This window comes from Chlorocebus sabaeus, chromosome 1, assembly GCF_047675955.1.
Source record: "Chlorocebus sabaeus isolate Y175 chromosome 1, mChlSab1.0.hap1, whole genome shotgun sequence".
Taxonomy (NCBI): Eukaryota; Metazoa; Chordata; class Mammalia; order Primates; family Cercopithecidae; genus Chlorocebus; species Chlorocebus sabaeus.
The window spans coordinates 7,026,491-7,044,986 of NC_132904.1; the positions used below are offsets into that span (position 1 = coordinate 7,026,491).

Here is an 18,496-nt window from a genome sequence, read left to right on the forward strand (position 1 = left end):
ATGCACCACAACGCCCAGCTAACTTTTGTACTTTTAGTAGAGATGGGGTTTCACCATGTTGGCCAAGATGTTTTCAATCTCCTGACCTTATGATCTGCCCACCTTGGCCTCCCAAAGTGCTAGATTACACGTGTGAGCCACTGTGCCCGGAAAAGACCTCATGTTTTTGCTGTTGTTGTTGTTGTTGTTGTTTGTTTCTTTTTTGAGACAGAGTTTCTCTCTTGTTGCCCAGGCTAGAGTGCAATGGCACGATCTCAGCTCACCACAACCTCCACCTCCTGCATTCAAGTGATTCTCCTGCCTCAGCCTCCCGAGTAGCTGGGATTACAGGCATGCACCACCACGCCTGGCTAATTTTGTATTTTTAGTAGAGACGTGCTTTCTCCATGTTGGTCAGGCTGGTCTCGAGCTCCTGACCTCAGGTGATCCGCCCGCCTCAGCCTCCCAAAGTGTTGGAATTACAGGCGTGAGCCACCGTGCCCAGCCAAGACCTCATGTTTTAAATAAGGCATTATCTGTTCTCATTCTAGTTCTACTTTTGTCTTACAAATGCATTCACTGCAAGTAAGAGAAAAAAGAGTAACAACAGTATAATACTATAAACCTCGGGTATTAATTCTAGATTTCCATTCTCATATAGCATTCAGAAGCATTTTCACAAACTGGAATATAACTGAATGAATAAAGATAATCCTTCATAACCTATTTACATCCTCAAAAAGAACTTAAAGGCTTCCTTTGGCCACATTTCAGACCAACGGCTACATAGAGGGAAAGTTGGTTTAGATCTTAATTTGCTGACTTCACAGTGAATCTATCCAAAATTCGTGTTCCCTTCCACTATTTATTTGGAGAACTCTGATTCAGGAATCTAGAAATAGGACTCTTGAGATTTACTAAGTGCTGTGTCAATGGTGTAATGATAGTGAACTAGATGAATACTAATTTCTACCGAACACTAGCCAAGAAGGTGAACTTAATCTATAATTCTTTCCAGATATGAATGGGGACAATTCCCTAACAGATTCATTTCCAGGGTATATTAAGCATACATGAACTGAAGCAAAGTCATAACCAACTTCAGATTCCAACCCCTATCACAACTATGACCATACCTTTCCCCCTTGATGGATGTGATACCAAACAGAGGTACCACCAAAGTCCACATGGAAGTCAGTATAGCAGCCTCGAACACTCATTAGACAGTACCTGACCCAAAAAAAGCAGCAGCATTAGTGTACCGATGGAAGAAAGTACATCTGCCCCACCAATGTATACTCCCTTTATCTTCCACCTAATCAAGTTCCAGAAGAAGAAAAAGCAATGCATTTTCAAGTCATCACATTATCAGAAAAAGGTGTTTTTTTTTTCTACCCTATTGACGAAAATGTTGTTTTCTTTTTCCTTTAACCATGTGGTTGTGTGCTATGGTATGCTCATATACACTCTTCCTTGTGGAACTGTGAAGTCTAATCTTTAAATAATTCATCTTTTTAATCATTTAGGACACAGAGCAAAGCTTTTAAGGGAGAAGCAAATCCTTGCTATTACTTTGGTCTCCCACAGCATGCGGAGGAAGATGCAGGGCGCTTCACTTACTTCTGCACTTTAGGGTACTGCATCTCCAAGATGGCATTTGTTGATTCAGTCTGGCTTTCCTTCAAGTGCCTTGGCCACATGTTGTCTACCCAGTCAATGAAATCCACCTTTAAATAGAAGGAGGAAACACTTGGGCTCCAAGGGAAAGGTTGGGGTCAAAGATAATTTTAAAGTCAAGAAAAGCAGAATTTCTTAAAATACACAACAAAAAACTATAATTTAATTGTAAGTAAATTAAAACAATCTGTTGGCGAATCTTAGGATTACTAGGCAACCATCCTAGAAATAATTGTTATATGAGAATAAAGATCATCATTCCATCAAATGATAATAGTAAAGACAGAACTAGTCAAAATAGAATCATTAATGATGCAATAGTGTATAACTATGAACTCTCTTCTATGTCAATACTCATACAATTTGTTTTATTTTTAATCCAATAAAAGGTATTGTCTGGAAGGTATCTATAAACTCAGCAAAATATATACCATTGTTAGAACAATTAAGACGCCAAAAGTTAGGCTTAAAAAAAAAAATCCAGTATGGATTTGTAGCCTTGTATTGACAATGTGCTATAGAAACTACCAGCTAAGGAATAAGAAGCTCCAGGTCTGTCATGTCTTTTCAAGACTATATAAGGCCCTGGAACTCATCTATAAAACTAAGACCAGGCACAGTGGCTCACGCTTGAAATCCCAGAGCTTTGGAAGGCTAAGGTGGGAAGATCACTTAAACCCAGGAGTTCAAGACCAACCTCGGCAACACAGTGAGAACCCAGCTCTTCACAATAAAACACAAGTCAGTTGCAGTGGTTCACGCCTATAATCCCCAACACTTTGGGAGGCCAAGGCAGGTGGATCACCCAAGGTTGGGAGTTCAAGACCAGCCTGACCAACACGGAGAAACCCTGTCTCTACTAAAAATACAAAATTAGGCTGGGCGCGGTGGCTCACGCCTGTAATCCCAGCACTTTGGGAGACCAAGGTGGTGGATCACGAGGTCAGGAGATCGAGACCATCTGGCTAACATGGTGAAACGCTTTCTCTACTGAAAATACAAAAAATTAGCCAGGCATGGTGGCAAGCGCCTGTAGTCCCAGCTACTCGGGAGGCTGCGGCAGGAGCATGGCGTCTACCCAGGAGGCGGAGCTTGCAGTGGGCAGAGATTGCGCCACTGCACTCCAGCTTGGGCAACAGAGCGAGACTCCGTCTTAAAAAAAAAAAAAAAAAAAAAAAAAAAAAAGCTGGGCATGGTGGTGCATGCCTATAATCCCAGTTACTCGGGAGGCTGAGGCAGGAGAATCGCTTGAACCTGGGAGGCTGAGGTTCTGGTGAGCCGAGATCGTGCCACTGCACTCCAGCCTGGGCAACAAGAGCGAAACTCCGTCTCAAAAAAATAAATTAAATAAATAAATAAAATTTAAAAATAGCCAGGTATGGTGGCATGTACCTATAGTCCTAGCTACTTGTGAGGCTAAGATGGGAGGTTTGCTTAAACCCAGGAATTTGAGGCTGCAGTAAGCTACAATCACCACTGTACTCCAGCTTCGGCAACCAGAGCAAGACTGTCTCAATAAAAAACCCAAAACCATACACACACAAAACTAAGATAATTACTTCAAAGATATGTTGTAAGGATTAAACATAAACACTTTTACCATTTTGAAATAATGTGAGAGTACAGAAATCTTTTTATTTTTTTTTGAGACAAAGTCTTGCTCTGTCACCCAGGCTAGAGTACTGTGGTGCGATCTCAGCTCACTGCAACCTCCGCCTCCCAGGTTCAAGCAATTCTGCTGCCTCAGCCTCCCGAGTAGCTGGGATTACAGATGCCTGCCACTGCACCTAACTAATTTTTGTATTTTTTGGTAGAGACGGGGTTCCACCATCTTGGCCAGGCTGGTCTCGAACTTCTGACCTCAGGTGATTCCCAGCCATGGCCCCCCAAAGTGCTGGGATTACAGGCATGAGCCACCACGCCCAGTCAGGAATCTTTTAAATAATATTGGCTGAAAAAAAAAAAAGAGAAGTGAAAGCAATACAAATTGCAACATTTTACACTAATATGGTTAGAAAAAACATGTATCTGGTAAGCTTTGTAACAACATCTATGTATTTGGTCACTCACTTCCGTTATAGCGCAAATTGAGACAAATGCATACAGTTGTGCATGATATGAAGCAGTTGTCTAGAGGATACCCAGATGTTAATTGTGGGAGAGTATTTAGAAAGCATCACCACTGACATGGAAGAAACAAGACGAGGTGCAACTGTTAAGGTTAACCTGCTGCTCCATGCTCACGGAGCCAACAATCTTAACCAAGCATCCACTGGTCCCAGAACATTGAATAAGCCCTGGATGCTTTTTTTTTTTTACCGTGGGTCATTAGTTACTTAATGTAGTAGCCACCATCTCCCATCTCTGTGTGTTATCTGTGGGAATGCCTTTAACAGAATAATGAATAAAGTACTTGCTTAATACACTGTAAGCTCCCATGTCTAAATGGGGAGAGGAAGGGTTCAGAATGTAAGAGTATTTTCTTTTTTTTTTTTTTTTACCATGCATTCATTCACAGAAAGAAGAATTTCTTTTTTTTTTGAGGCGGAGTCTCGTTCTGTCGCCCGGGCTGGAGTGCAGTGGCGCGATCTCAGCTCACTGCAAGCTCCGCCTCCTGGGTTCACACCACTCTCCTGCCTCAGCCTCCCGAGTAGCTGGGACTACAGACGCCCACCACTTCGCCTGGCTAGTTTTTTGTATTTTTTAGTAGAGACGGGGTTTCACCATGTTAGCGAGGATGGTCTGGATCTCCTGACCTTGTGATCCACCCGTCTCGGCCTCCCAAAGTGCTGGGATTACAGGCTTGAGCCACCGTGCCCCACCATTTATTTATTTATTTTTTGAGACAGGGTCTTGCTGTGTCACCCAGGCTGGAGTGCAGTGGCGTGATCATGGCTCACTGTGACCTCTGCCTCCTGATTTCAAGCGATTCTCCCACCTCAACCTCCCAGGTAGCTGGGATCACAGGCGCCCACCACCACACCCAGCTAATTTTTGTATTTTTAGTAGAGGCAGGGTTTCACCATGTTGGCCAGGCTGGTCTTGAACTTCTGACTTCAAGTGATCTGCCCACCCAGAGTGCTGGGATTGTAGGCGTAAGTACTGCACCTGGTTTATTTTCTGTATTTTGATTGTGGTGGTTACTCACATCAATAAATATGTCTGTCAAAACTCATTGAAATGCACACTTAAAATGGGGGTCCGGCCGGGCGCGGTGGCTCATGCCTGTAATCCCAGCACTTTGGGAGGCCAAGGCGGGTGGATCACGAGGTCAGGAGATCGAGACCATCCTGGCTAACACAGTGAAACCCCGTCTCTACTGAAAAAAATACAAAAAATAAGCCGGGCATGGTGGCAGGCGCCTGTAATCCTAGCTCCTCGGGAGGCAGGAGAATGGTGTGAACTCGGGAGGCGGAGGTTGCAGTGAGCTGAGATCGCGCCACTGCACTCCAGCCTGGGCGACAGAGCGAGACTCCGTCTCAAAAAAAAAAAAAAAAAAATTGGGGGTCCACTTTACTGAACATCAATTTTACCTCAATAAAGCTGGTTTTTAAAAAAGCACTAGTGAAATATACTGGAAAAGACCTAGATAAATGAAGGGATATACTATGGGGGGAATAAGAATTCTACCAATAGAAACAGCAACAACAAAAATAACATGATTGTAGCTATAAATGTTTTTTTGTTTGTTTGTTTTTGAGACAGGGTCACATTCTGTTGCACAGGCTGGAGTGCAGTGGCACCATCTCAGCTCACTGCAACTTCTGCCTCCCGGGTTCAAGCGATTCTTGTGCCTCAGTTTCCCGAGTGGTCTCGAACTCTTGGGCTCAAGTGATCCACCCACCTTGGCCTCCCAAAGTGCTGGGATTAGAGGTGTGAGCAACCGTGCCAGGCCTCTAGCTATAAATGTAAAACTTAGCCGGGCGCGGTGGCTCACGCCTGTAATCCCAGCACTTTGGGAGGCCAAGACGGGCGGATCACGAGGTCAGGAGATCGAGACTATCCTGGCTAACACGGTGAAAACCCGTCTCTACTAAAAATACAAAAAATTAGCCGGGCGTGGTGGCGGGCGCCTGTAGTCCTAGCTACATGGGAGGCTGAGGCAGGAGAATGGCGTGAACCCGGGAGGAGGAGCTTGCAGTGAGTGGAGATCGCGCCACTGCACTCCAGCCTGGGCGACAGAGCGAGACTCCGTCTCAACAACAAAAAAAAAAAAAGTAAAACTTGACCTGGTCAATACTTTTCCATTATTAAGATTTTGAAATGTGTGACTATTCCACATGAAGTCTTCTCTTTTATTCTACCAATAAAACATTATTACTTACATAGCAAGGTCACAAAAAGCTTACCTGCTTTTAGAATGTGAGCTTCGTAATAGCTCGTTCAATTTTTCTAGTCATGTTTTAGATCCCTGTAAGATAATGGTAGTGTGGCCTCTGCTCTCTTAATAATTTTCTATTTCCGAGCCCTCTCATAGGTTGATGTCACATTTTTATCATTAAAACTAGGGACAGAGTGAATAAATTCAGGATGCCACAAAAAAGGCTTCATGTGGAATAGTGAGACATTTCACAGTCTATTTTTTTTTTTTTTTTTTTTTTTGAGACTGAGTCTCGCTCTGTCGCCCAGGCTGGAGTGCAGTGGCCGGATCTCAGCTCAATGCAAGTTCCACCTCCTGGGTTTACGCCATTCTCCTGCCTCAGCCTCCCAAGTAGCTGGGACTACAGGCACCCGATACCTCGCCCGGCTAGTATTTTTTTTTTTTTTTGTATTTTTTTAGTAGAGACGGGGTTTCACCGTGTTAGCCGGGATGGTCTCAATCTCCTGACCTTGTGATCCGCCCGTCTCGGCCTCCCAAAGTGCTGGGATTACAGGTTTGAGCCACCGCGCCCGGCCTCACAATCTTAATAATGGTAAAGTATTGACCAGGTCAAGTTCTACATTTATAGTTACAATTATGCTATTTTTGTTGTTGCTGCTTAGCTTTTTTTTTTTTTTCCCCAAAAGTAGAGACAGGGTTTCATTATGTTGCTCAGACTGGTCTCAAATTCCTAGGCTCAAGCAATCCTCCTGCCTCAACCCCCTGAGTAGCTGGGACTACATGGGGGATGCTATCATGCCCGGCTAATTTTTCTGTAGAGATAGGGTTTCACCATGTTGCCCAGGCTGGTATCAACCCCTGAGCTCAAGCAAGCTGTTTGCCTCGGCCTCCCAAAGTGCTAGGATTATAGGCATGAGCCACCATGCCTGGCTTCTATTTATATTTTTTTTATCATTTTATTATTTTTTTGAGACAGAGTCTTGCAATGTTGGCTAGGCTAGAGTGAAGTGGTGTGATCACAGCTCACTGCTGCCTCAACCTCCCAGGCTCAAGCAATCTTCCCACCTCGGTCTCTTGAGTAACCAGGACTACAGGTGCATGCCACCATCCCTGGCTAAGTCTTCAAACTTTTTGTAGAGTCTTGCTATGTTATCCAGGCTGGTCTTGAACTCCTAGGCTCAAGGGATTCTCCCGCGTCAGCCTCCCAAAGTGCTGGAATTATAGGCATGAGCCAACGAACGTGGCCAATCTTGTTATTTTTAAATTAAAATTCTGGAAATTGGCTGGGTACAGTGGCTCACACCTGTAATTCCAACACTGTGAGAGGCTGAGGCAGGTGGATCATCTGAGGTCAGGAGTTCAAGACAAGCCTGGCCAACATGGTGAAACCCCGTCTCTACTAAAAATACAAAAATTAGCTGGGTGTGGTGGTGTGCTCCTGTAATCGCCGCTATTTGAGAGGCTGAGGTGGGAGAATTGCTTGAACCTGGGAGGCGGAAGCTGCAGTGAGCCGAGTTCACGCCACTGCACTCAAGCCTGGGCAACAGAGCGAGAACCTGTTTCAAAAATAATAATAAGGCCAGGTGCGGTGGCTCACGCCTGTAATCCCAGCACTTTGGGAGGCTGAGGCGGGCGGATCACAAGGTCAGGAGATCGAGACCATCCTGGCTAACACGGCGAAACCTTGTTTCTACTAAAAATACAAAAAATTAGCCAGGCGAGGTGGCGGGCACCTGTAGTCCCAGCTACTCAGGAGGCTGAGGCAGGAGAATGGCGAGAACTCGGGAGGCGGAGCTTGCAGTAAGCCAAGATCGCGCCACTGCACTCCAGCCTGGGCGATAGAGTGAGACTCCGTCTCAAAAAAAAATAAATAAATGAAGAAATAATAATGATAATAAAATAAAATTCTAGAAATATTAAGGAAACAAAATTACAAATAAATAATGTTACTGGAATTCTTACATCCCTGTCATTAAATTCCTATTTAGCAAACCACATTAGGCTAACAAGAAGGCTAAATTCTAACCACCTGTCTTCCTGTACTTCCACATGACCAAATAAGCAATGATTACTAATATAAAAATAGTTCCTTTCGGCTGGGTGTGGTGGCTCATGCCTGTAATCCCAGCACTTTGGGAGACCGAGGCAGGTTGATCATTTGAGGTCAGGAGTTCAAGACCAGCCTGGCCAACATGATGAAACCCTGTCTCTACCAAAAAAATACAAAAATTAGCAGTGCATGGTGGCCTATAGTCTCAGCTACTCAGGAGGCTGAGGCAGGAGAACTGCTTGAACCAGGGAGGCGGAGGTTGCAGTGAGCCAAGATCGCGCCACTGCACTCTATATCCTGGGCAACAAAGTGAGACTCTATCTCAAAATAATAAATAAATAAATAAATAATAAAAATGTTAATTTTTATTTTTCAGGGTCTCATGACATTCCCCAGGCTGGTCTTGAACTACTGGCCTCAAGCAATCTTCTATCTTAGCCTCTCAAAGTGTTGGGATTACAAGCTTGAGCCACTATGCCTGGTCAAGAGTGAATTTTTATTTTTTTTATTTTTTGAGACAAGGTCTCACTCTGTCACCCAGGCTGGAGTGCAGTGGCATGATCTCAGCTCACTGCAACCTCCACCTCCCGGGTTCAAGCGATTCTCCTGCCTCAGTCTCCCAAGTAGCTGGAATTATAGGCACATGCAACCATGTCTGGCTAATTTTTGTAATTTTAGTAGAGACGGAGTTTCGCCATGTTGGCCAGGCTGGTCTCAAACTCCTGACCTCTGGCTATCCACCCACCTCGGCCTCCCAAAGTGCTGGGATTCCAAGCATGAGCGCCTGGCTCCAAGGGTGAATTTTAATACTCCTCTCCGTTACGTCCAAAGGTCAATGGGCCTACATTAAGTTACAGGTGAAACAAATCAGAATAATCCTGCCCTATATAAAATTAAGTGATTTCACGCCCAGGCATGGTGGCTCATGCCTGTAATCCCAGCACTTTGGGAGGCCAAGGTGGGAGGATTGCTTGAGCCCAGGAGTTCAAAGTCAGCCTGGACAAAATTGTGAGACCCTGTCTCTAAAAAAAAAAAAAAATTTTTAAATTATAATAAATTAAAAAAATTACCCCCCCCACAAAACTTTAAGTGATTTCAGAAAATACAGTTATTCTTATCAAAATACAGTATCAATATATCTTTATAAAAATACAAGTTATTCTTGTCAAATAGTCTTATTTTCCTTCAGCTTAATCTTGGTAGGTAGGTGCAAAAACTTATAAATTTTCACAGTATAAAAACAACCCATTTTATTTTAATTTTTTGAGACAGGGTCTTGTTCTGTCACCCAGGCTGGAATGCAGTGGTGCAATCACCCGTCACTGCAGCCTCAACCTCCTGGGCTCAGGTGATCCTCCCACCTCAGCCTGAGTAGCTGGAACTACAGGCATGTGCCATCATACCCAGCTTTTTTTTTTTTGGGGGGGGTACTTTTTGTAGCGATATGGTTTCACCATGCTGCCCTGGCTGGTCTCAAACTCCTCAGCTCAAGCGATCTGCCTGCCTTGACCTCCCAAAGTGCTGGGATTACAAGCATCAGTTACCAACACCCAGCGGAAAACAACCCTTTTGGTGACAATGACAATATGAACAAAAAGATTACACTAACCGTGGAGGGCCTCTGCACCATGTTCTCCAGCCTGGTGTGGCTAAACTCTAGGCTGATGACATTATAGAGTTTCTCTCGCTCCTCCTCTGGGGTCTCATAGTAGCGTGTCCACTGAGCCATGGTCATTTCAATGCCTTTCTGTGTGTTCACGTCCATGACATCCACCATGCGACGACTCCCTGCCATAAAAGATGCATTGATCATCTCTATGAAGCCACTAATATCCTTAAATACAGTAAGAATATTTTTAAAAAGGAGAAGGAAAAATACTATCCTTTCTTATTTTCAATAATAGACAAAGAAAAAGTTCTCATTCAACATAATCATAATCAAATCACACAGAATGGGAAAGACAATGGGTGATGTTAATAATAATAATTATTCCCTAATGCATGTTTACTATACAGTCTGTTGTTGAATCTTTTATCTAAGGTCTAATTTAATCCTAACAATTCCTTTTTTTTTTTTTGAGACGGAGTCTCGCTCTGTGGCCCAGGCTGGAGTGCAGTGGTGCAATCTTGGCTCACTGCAAGCTCTGCCTCCTGGGTTCACGCCATTCTCCTGCCTCAGCCTCCTGAGTAGCTGGGACTACAGGTGCCCGCCACCATGCCCAGCTAATTTTTTTGTATTTTTAGTAGAGACGGGGTTTCACCGTGTTAGTCAGGATGGTCTCGATCTCCTGACCTCATGATCCACCTCCCAAAGTGCTGGGATTATAGTTGTGCGCCACCGTGCCTGGCCTAATCCTAACAATTCTAAATGCTAAATACTAAATACTAATCTTCACCTCATACACGAGAAAGCAGATGTTAGGTAACTTATAGAACAAACCAGGAAAAGAACCTGGGAAAGCTCACTCTAGAGTCAAGCTCTTACTTACTGAGCTATAATGATTTGATGTAGATTGACCTAATCTATCTCATAATTTGAATAAAGGATCCATAATTTAGTGGGTAATATGATGATTTTGAATTTATATTCTTTTGTTAAACAGGGCTATTTCCCAAACCTGTCGATAATATCCTAGCCCATGAAGATAATTATCCTAGTTCATGAAGAACAAAGTCCCCTTTTCATTTATTCCACAAATATTTATAGAATGATAAAGACACCAGGACGGACACGAAGATCTGTGTCAGATTCTTGTTGACTATAACAATTACAACAAAATGCAGAAGGCCAGAAGAGTCAGCAGAAAATAGTAGTGGAGAGAAAACAATAGCTTTGGAGCCAAAGAGACCTAAGTTTGTTTGTTTATTTTTTAGAGATGGAGTCTTGCTCTGTCGCTCAGGCTTGGGTGCAGTGGTGTGCTCTCGGCTCACTGCAAACTCCCAACTCCTGGGTTCAAGTAATTATCCTGCCTCAACCTCCAGAGTAGCTGGGACTATAGGCACACGCTGCCACCCCACCTAACTTTTTGTATTTTAGTAGAGATGGGGTTTCACCATGTTGCCCAGGCTGGTCTCAAACTCCTGAGCTCAGGCAATTCGCCTGCCTTGGCCTCCTAAAGTGCTAGGATTACAGGCATGAGCCACCGCACCCGGCCTATTTATTTCTCTATTTTTATTTTGAAACAGTCTCACTGTGTCACCCAGGCTGGAGTGCAGTGGTGCGAAATCTTGGCTCACTGTAACCTCCACCTCCCAGGTTCAAGCAATGCTTGTGCCTCAGCCTCCCAAGTAGCTGGGACTACAGCCGTGTGCCACCATGCCTGCCTAATTTTTGTGTTTTTGGTAAAGTCAGGGTTTTGCCATGTTGGCCAGGCTGGTCTCAAACTCCTGACCTCAGGTGATCTGCCCACCTTGGCCTTCCAAAATGCCAGGATTACACGTGTGAGCCACGGCACCTGGCTGAGACCTAAGTTTAAATCTCAGCTCCTATACTACTTAGACAAGTTATGTAATTTCTCTAACATGTATATCTTGTGGAGAATGAGTATCACCTTGTGGGCCATTGTGAAGATTTAAAATCGATGAAGTAAAATGTTTAACACAAAGTAGGTGCTCAAGCAGCAGTAAAAACAAAAGGAAAGTATCATATTTTTATTAGACTGATCAGAAAATGCTTTAGGAAAAGAGGGGGAAGAATAAGCAGAATTCTAACAAGAGATGATTCAACAGGGACAATTCCACGCAGAGGTAAAGGCATAAGCTAAAATATTCAGAAAATGGTGGTCAGGGAAGGGAGAGAGAATAAAAAGCTGACAATATTGTATGCCTGGCCGGGCACAGTGGCGCACGTCTATAATCCCAGCACTCTGGGAGGTCAAGGTGGGCAGACTGCTTCTGTCCAGGAGTTTGAGACCAGCCTGAGCAACATAGCAAAACACTGCCTCTACTAAAAACACAAAAAAATTAAAATACACACGCAAACAACAAAAATAAAAATAAAAATACAAAAAATTAGCTGGGATGGTGGTGCGTGCCTGTAATCCCGGCTACTCAGGAGGCTGAGGTGTGAATCATCTGAGCCCAGGAGGTAGAGGCTGTAGGAAAAAAAAAAATTCATATATATATATATATATAGTATGCCTTGTAAGACAAATAAACACGTGGCCTGGCTGGATATATCAGGTAGCATTAGAACCTGACTTCCTGTCTCTAAGGAATTTATAGTTTAGTTAAAGAGATAACACCCAAGAGAAGAATATGGCCAGTGTGAAATAGACAAGGCAGAATATATATATTAATAGCAAAACATAACTAATAATATAAGGCAATGGACAGAACCTACCCTTCATATTTTAAAAGAAAAAGTGAATGTTAAATCAAACAGCCAAGAAATACCACTTCATACCCACTAGGATCGCAATAATTTTAAAAATGGAAAATAATGAGTGTTAGCAAAAATGTAGAGAAACTGGAACCCTCATACATCTACTGGTGGGCATATAAGATGGTGCAGCCGCTATGAAAATTGGGTGGGCAGTTTCTCAATAAACTAAACACATAATGACCATATGACTCAGCAATTCTACTCCTAGGCATATATCTAAAAGAATTAAACAAAGTGTTCAAACAAAAGCTTGTACGTAAATATTCACTGCAGCACTATTCAAAACAGCTAAAAGATGGAAATAACACAAATGTTTATCATGATACGGATAAAATGTGGTCGATCCATACTAGGAAATATTTGGCCCTAAATAGGAATGAAGTACTAATACATGCTACAACATGGATACACCAAGAAAACACACTGTATCGGCTGGGCGTGGTGGCTCACGTCTGTAATCCCAGCACTTTGGGAGGCCTAGGCGGGTGGATCATGAGGTCAGGAGATCAAGACCATCCTGGTTAACACGGTGAAACCCTATCTCTACTAAAATACAAAAAATTAGCTGGGCGTGGTGGTGGGCACCTGTAGTCCCAGCTACTCAGGAGACTGAGGCAGGAGAATAGCATGAACCCAGGAGGCGGAGCTTGCAGTGAGCCAAGATCGTGCCACTGCACTCCAACCTGGGCGACACAGCAAGACTCTTACCTAAAAAAAAAACAAAAAACAAACAAACAAAAAAAGAAAACACACTATCAAAGAAGCCTACACAAAAGGCTACATATTATATAGCTCCATTTATATAAAATATATAGATTAGACAAATTCACCAAGACAAAGAGTAGATTTGTTGTTGCCAGGAGTTAAGTGGAGGAGAAAACGGAGAATGACTGCTGAATGGTATGGAGTTTGTTTGGGGTGATGAAATTCTAGAACTAGATAGTGGTGATGGTTGCACACTGTGAAAAAACTTGATTACACAAGTATGCTTTAAAATGGGTTCATGACAATGAAATGTTTTATACAAAAAAAAAAATGTAATGGTTATGACGGTAAACTTTATATTATTTGTATTTAACCATAATTTAAGAAATTACAAGTAAATGCTTTCCTTCAGGAATGTAGGGGAGGGCAGGTGTGGTGACTCATGCCTATAATCCCAGCACTTTGGGAGGCTGAGATGGGCAGATCACTTGAGGTCAGGAGTTTCAGACCAGCCTGGCCAACATGGTGAAACCTTATCTCTACTAAACATACAAAAATTAGCTGGGAGTGGTGGTGTGCGGCCTTAGTCTCAGCTACTCAGGAGGCTGAGGCAGGAGATTCGCTTGAATTTGAGAGGCAGAGGTTGCAGTGAGCCAAGATCGCACCACTGCATTCCAGCCTGGGCGACAGAGCAAGACTCTGTCTTTAAAAAAAAAAAAAAAAAAAAAAAAAAAAAAAGAATGTAGAGGAAAGCAAAGTTTTATTCTTTTTTCCTTTTGAGATGGGGCCTCACTCTGTCACCCAGGCTGGAGTGCAGTGGCACAATCTAGGCTCAATGCAACCTCTGCCTCCCAGGCTCAAGCAATCCTCCCACCCCAGCCTCCTGAGTAGCTGGGACTACAGTGTACGCCACCATACCCAGTTAATTTTTTGTATTTTTGGTAGAGACAAGGTTTCACTATGTTGCCCAGGCTGGTATTCTTTTATTACTAGACTACTTAGTATAGGCATATCTTGGAGATATTGTGGGTTCAGTTCCAGATCATTGCAATAAAACAAATGTTCCAATAAGCAAGTCATACAAACTTTTTGGTTTCACAGTGCACATAAGTTATATTTACGTTATACTGTAGGCTATTAAGTGTGCAACAGCATTGTCTCTACAAAAACAAGGTACATACCTTTATTTAAAAACACTTTATTGCTAAAAATGCTAACAATCATCTGAGCCTTCAGTGAGTCATAATATTTGCTTGTGGAGAGATTTGCCTCAATGTTGAGGGCTGCTGACTTATCAGGGTGGTGGTGGTTGCTGAAGGTTGGGATGGATATAGCAACTTCTTTTTCTTTCACTGAAGTGTAAACCCTTTTTCTTTTTTTTGGAGGCGGGGACAGGGTCTTGCTCTGTTGCCCAGGCTGGAGTGCACTGGCGCAATCACAGCTCACCGCAGCCACATTCTTGGGCTCTGATGATCCTCCCACCTCAGCCTCCTGAGTAGCTGGGACTACAGGCATGTGCCACAATGCCTGGCTAATTTTTTAATTTTTTGCAGATACAAGATCTTGCTATGTTTCTCAGGTTGATAATGTCTTTTTTGTTTGTTTTTTGAGACGGAGTCTCGCTCTGTTGCCCAGGCTGGAGTGCAGTGGCACGATTTAACCTCACTGCAAGTTCCGCCTCCTGGGTTCATGCCATTCTCCTGCCTCAGCCTCCTGAGTAGCTGGGACTACAGGCTCCTGCCACCACACCTGGCTAGTTTTTTTTTTATTTTTAGTAGAGACGGGGGTTTCACTGTGTTAGCCAGGATGGTCTTGATCTCCTGACCTCGTAATCCACCCGCCTCAGCCTCCCAAAGTGCTAGGATTACAGGCGTGAGCTACCTCGCCCAGCCGACAATTTCTTAAAATAAGACAACAATAAAGTTTGCAACATGGATTGATACTTTCACAAAGAGACTTCTCTGTAGCATGCAATGCTGTCTGATAGCATTTTACCCATGTTAGAACTTCTTTCAAAATTGAAGTCAATCCTCTCAAACCCTACTGCTGTTTTATAAACTCACTTTATGTAATATCCTAAATACCTGTTGTTACTTTGACAATGTTTACAGCATCTTCACCAGGAGTAGATTCTATCTTAAAAAAACAAATTTCTTTATTTGCTCATCCATAAGAAGCAACTCCTCATCTGCTCAAGTTTCATTATAGATTGCAGCAATTCAGTCACATCTTCCCCTCCATTTCTAATTCTAGTTCTCTCACTATTTTCACCACATTTGCAGTTATTTCCTCCACTGAAGTCTTGAACTGCTCAAAGTCATCCATAAGGGTGAGAATCAACTTTTTCCAAACTCCTGTTAATGCTGATATTCTGACCTCCTCCCATGTACCACAAATGCTCTTTTTCATTTTAATTAATTTTTTTTTTTTTAGAGACAGGGTCTCACTCTCATGCCCAGGCTGGAACAGAGTGGCAAGATCAGAGCTCACTGCAGCCTCAAATTCCTGGGCTCAAGTGATCCTCCCACCTCAACCTCCCAAATAGTTGGGACTACAGGTGTACACCACCAAGCATAGCTGATTTTTTTTTTTTTTTTTTTGAGATGGGAGTCTAACTCTGTCGCCCAGGCTGGAGTGCAGTGGTACGATCTTGGCTTACTGTAACCTCCACCTCCCAGGGTCAGGCAATTCTCCTGCTTCAGCCTCCCAAGTAGCTGGGACTACAGGCTCATGCCACCATGCTTGGCTAATTTTTGTATGTTTAGTAGAGACTGGGTTTTATCATATTGGTCATGCTGGTCTTGAACCCCTGACCTTGTGATCTGCCCGCCTCGGCCTCCCAAACTGCTGGGATTACAGGCCTGAGTCACTGCACCGGGCCATGGCTAATTTCTTAGCGAGATGGTCTCACTATGCTTCCGAGGCTGGTCTCAAACTCCTGGCCTCAAGGGATCCACCCATCTGGGCCTTTCAAAATGCTGGGATTACAGACATGAGCCACTATGCCTGGCCACAAATGTTCTTAATGGCATCTACAGTGGTGAATCCTTTCCAGATGTTTTTCAATTGATTTGGTCCAGATCCATCAGCAGAATCACTATCTATATCAGCTATAGCCTTATGAAATATATTTCTTAAATAGTAAGACTAAAGTTGGAATTACTCCTTGGTCCATGGGCCACAGAATGAATACTGTTATCTGGCATGAAAACAATATTAATCTCAGGCAGGGCATGGTAGCTCATGCTTGTAATCCCAGCACTTTGGGAGGCTGAGGCAGGCAAATCTCTTGAGCCCAGGAGTTTGAAACCAGCCTGGGGAACACGTTATATTGTGTCTCTACCAAAACATACAAAAATTAGCTGGGTGTGCTGGCATGTGCTTGTAGTACCAGCTAAAGGTTGAGGTGGAAGGATCACCTGAGCCCAGGGACACTGAGCCTGCAGTGAGCCGTGATTGTACCACTGCACTCCAGCGTGGGCAACAGAGTGAGACCTTGTCTTAAAAAAAAAAAAAAAAAAAAAAAGGCTGGGCGCGGTCGCTCGCACCAGTAATCCCAGCACTTTGGGAGGCTGAGATGGGCGGATCACGAAGTCAGGAGATCGTGACCATCCTGGCTAATATGGTGAAACCCCATCTCTACTAAAAATACAAAATAAATTAGCCGGGTATGGTGGTGGATGCCTGTAGTCCCAGCTTCTCAGGAGGCTGAGACAGGAGAATGGTGTGAACCCAGGAGGCAGAGCTTGCAGCACTCCAGCCTAGGCGACAGAGCGAGACTCCATCTTAAAAAAATACACAACAACAACAACAACAAACAACATTAATCTCTTTGTACATTCCCATCAGAGATCTCGGGTGAAGAGGTACACTGCCAATGAGCAGTAACATTTTGAAAGGAACCTTTTTTCCTGAGCAGATCTCCACAGTAGGCTTAATATATTCAGTAAACCATGCTGTAAAACAGATGTGCTGTCATCTAGGCTTTGTTGTTCCATTAATAGAGTAGATTTAACATAATTCTTAAGGGCCCTAGGATTTTGGAATGGGAAATGAGCTTTTTTGGAATGGTAAATTTGGTTTCCAATTAAAATCACAAGCTGTATTAACCCCTAACAAGGGAGTCAGCTTGCCCCTTGCAGCAACTGCCTTTCTCTAGCTACGAAAATCCTAGATGGCATCTTCTTCCAATAGAAGGCTGTTTCATTTACATGGAAAATCTGCTGTGTAGTGCAGCCTCCTTCATCAATGATCCTAGCTGGATCTCCTGGATAACTTGCTGCAGCTTCTACATCAGCATATGCTGCTGCTTTACCTTGCACTTCATTGTTACAAAGATGGTTTCTTAAACTTCATAAACCAACCTCTCCTAGCTTTAAACTTTTCTTCTGCAGCTCCCTCACCTCTCTCAGCCTTCACAGAATTAAAGAGAATTAGGGTTTTACTGTGGCTTAAGGTTTGTTAAGGGATGTTACAGCTGGTTCAAATTTTCTATCTAAATCACTCAAACTTTCTCCATATCAGCGATAAGGCTATTTTTCTTTCTTATTCCCATGTTCATTGGAGTAGCATTTTAAATTTCCTTCAAGAACCTTTCCTTTGCATTCACATCTTGGTTAACTATTTGATATAAAAGGCCTATCCTGGCTTTTGACATGCCTTTAACACAAAACTTAATCATTTCTAACTTTTGATTTAAAGTGAGAGACGTGGGACTCTTCCTTTCACTTGAACACTTAAGAGGCCACTGTAGTGTTATTAGTTGGCCTAATTTCAATATTGTTGTGTCTCAGGGAATAGGGAGGCCTGAGGAGAGAAAGAGAACAGGGGAATAGCAATTTGGCAAAGCAGTCAGAACACATACAACATTTCAAATCTGCTCTCCCATATGGATACAGTTCATGGCACCCCAAAACAAGTATAATAGTAATGTCAAAGATCACTGATCAGCCAGGTGCAGTGGCTCATGCCTGTAATAACAGCACTTTGGGGAGGCCGAGGGGGGTGAACCACTTGAGGTCAGAAGTTTGAGATCATCCTGGCCAACATGGTGAAACTCCATCTCTATTAAAAATGCAAAAATTAGCCAGGCATGGTGATGCATGCCAGTAATCTCAGCTACTCAGGAGGCAGAGGCATGAGAACTGCTTGAATCCAGGAGGTGGAGCTTGCAGTAAGCCAAGATTGCGCCACTGCACTCCAGACTGGGCAACAGAGTGAGACTCCATCTTAAAAACAAACAAACAAACAAACAAAAAAACACCACCGATCACCACTAACAAATAATAATGAAAAGGTGTGAAAATGTGACAGACATGAAGTGAGCATACGCTATTGGAAAAATGGCAGCTACAGACTTGCTCAATGAAGGTTTGCCAGA

The 18,496-nt window shown here is 43.3% G+C and overlaps 1 protein-coding gene across 6 annotated transcripts in view; it reads right to left on the reverse strand.

Annotated features, from left to right (window-relative positions):
- The window catches only part of KDM2A (lysine demethylase 2A), a 150,030-nt gene that overhangs the window by 40,817 nt on the left and 90,717 nt on the right, over positions 1-18,496 (reverse strand). For all 6 annotated transcript variants that reach the window (XM_007968880.3, XM_073013035.1, XM_073012997.1 and 3 more), the window contains 3 exons: positions 9,637-9,815; positions 1,600-1,706; positions 1,116-1,209 (listed from right to left, as the gene is read on the reverse strand). In XM_007968880.3, coding sequence (XP_007967071.1) covers positions 1,116-1,209; positions 1,600-1,706; positions 9,637-9,815 — 380 coding nt within the window. The remainder of the gene's footprint in view (positions 1-1,115; positions 1,210-1,599; positions 1,707-9,636; positions 9,816-18,496) is intronic.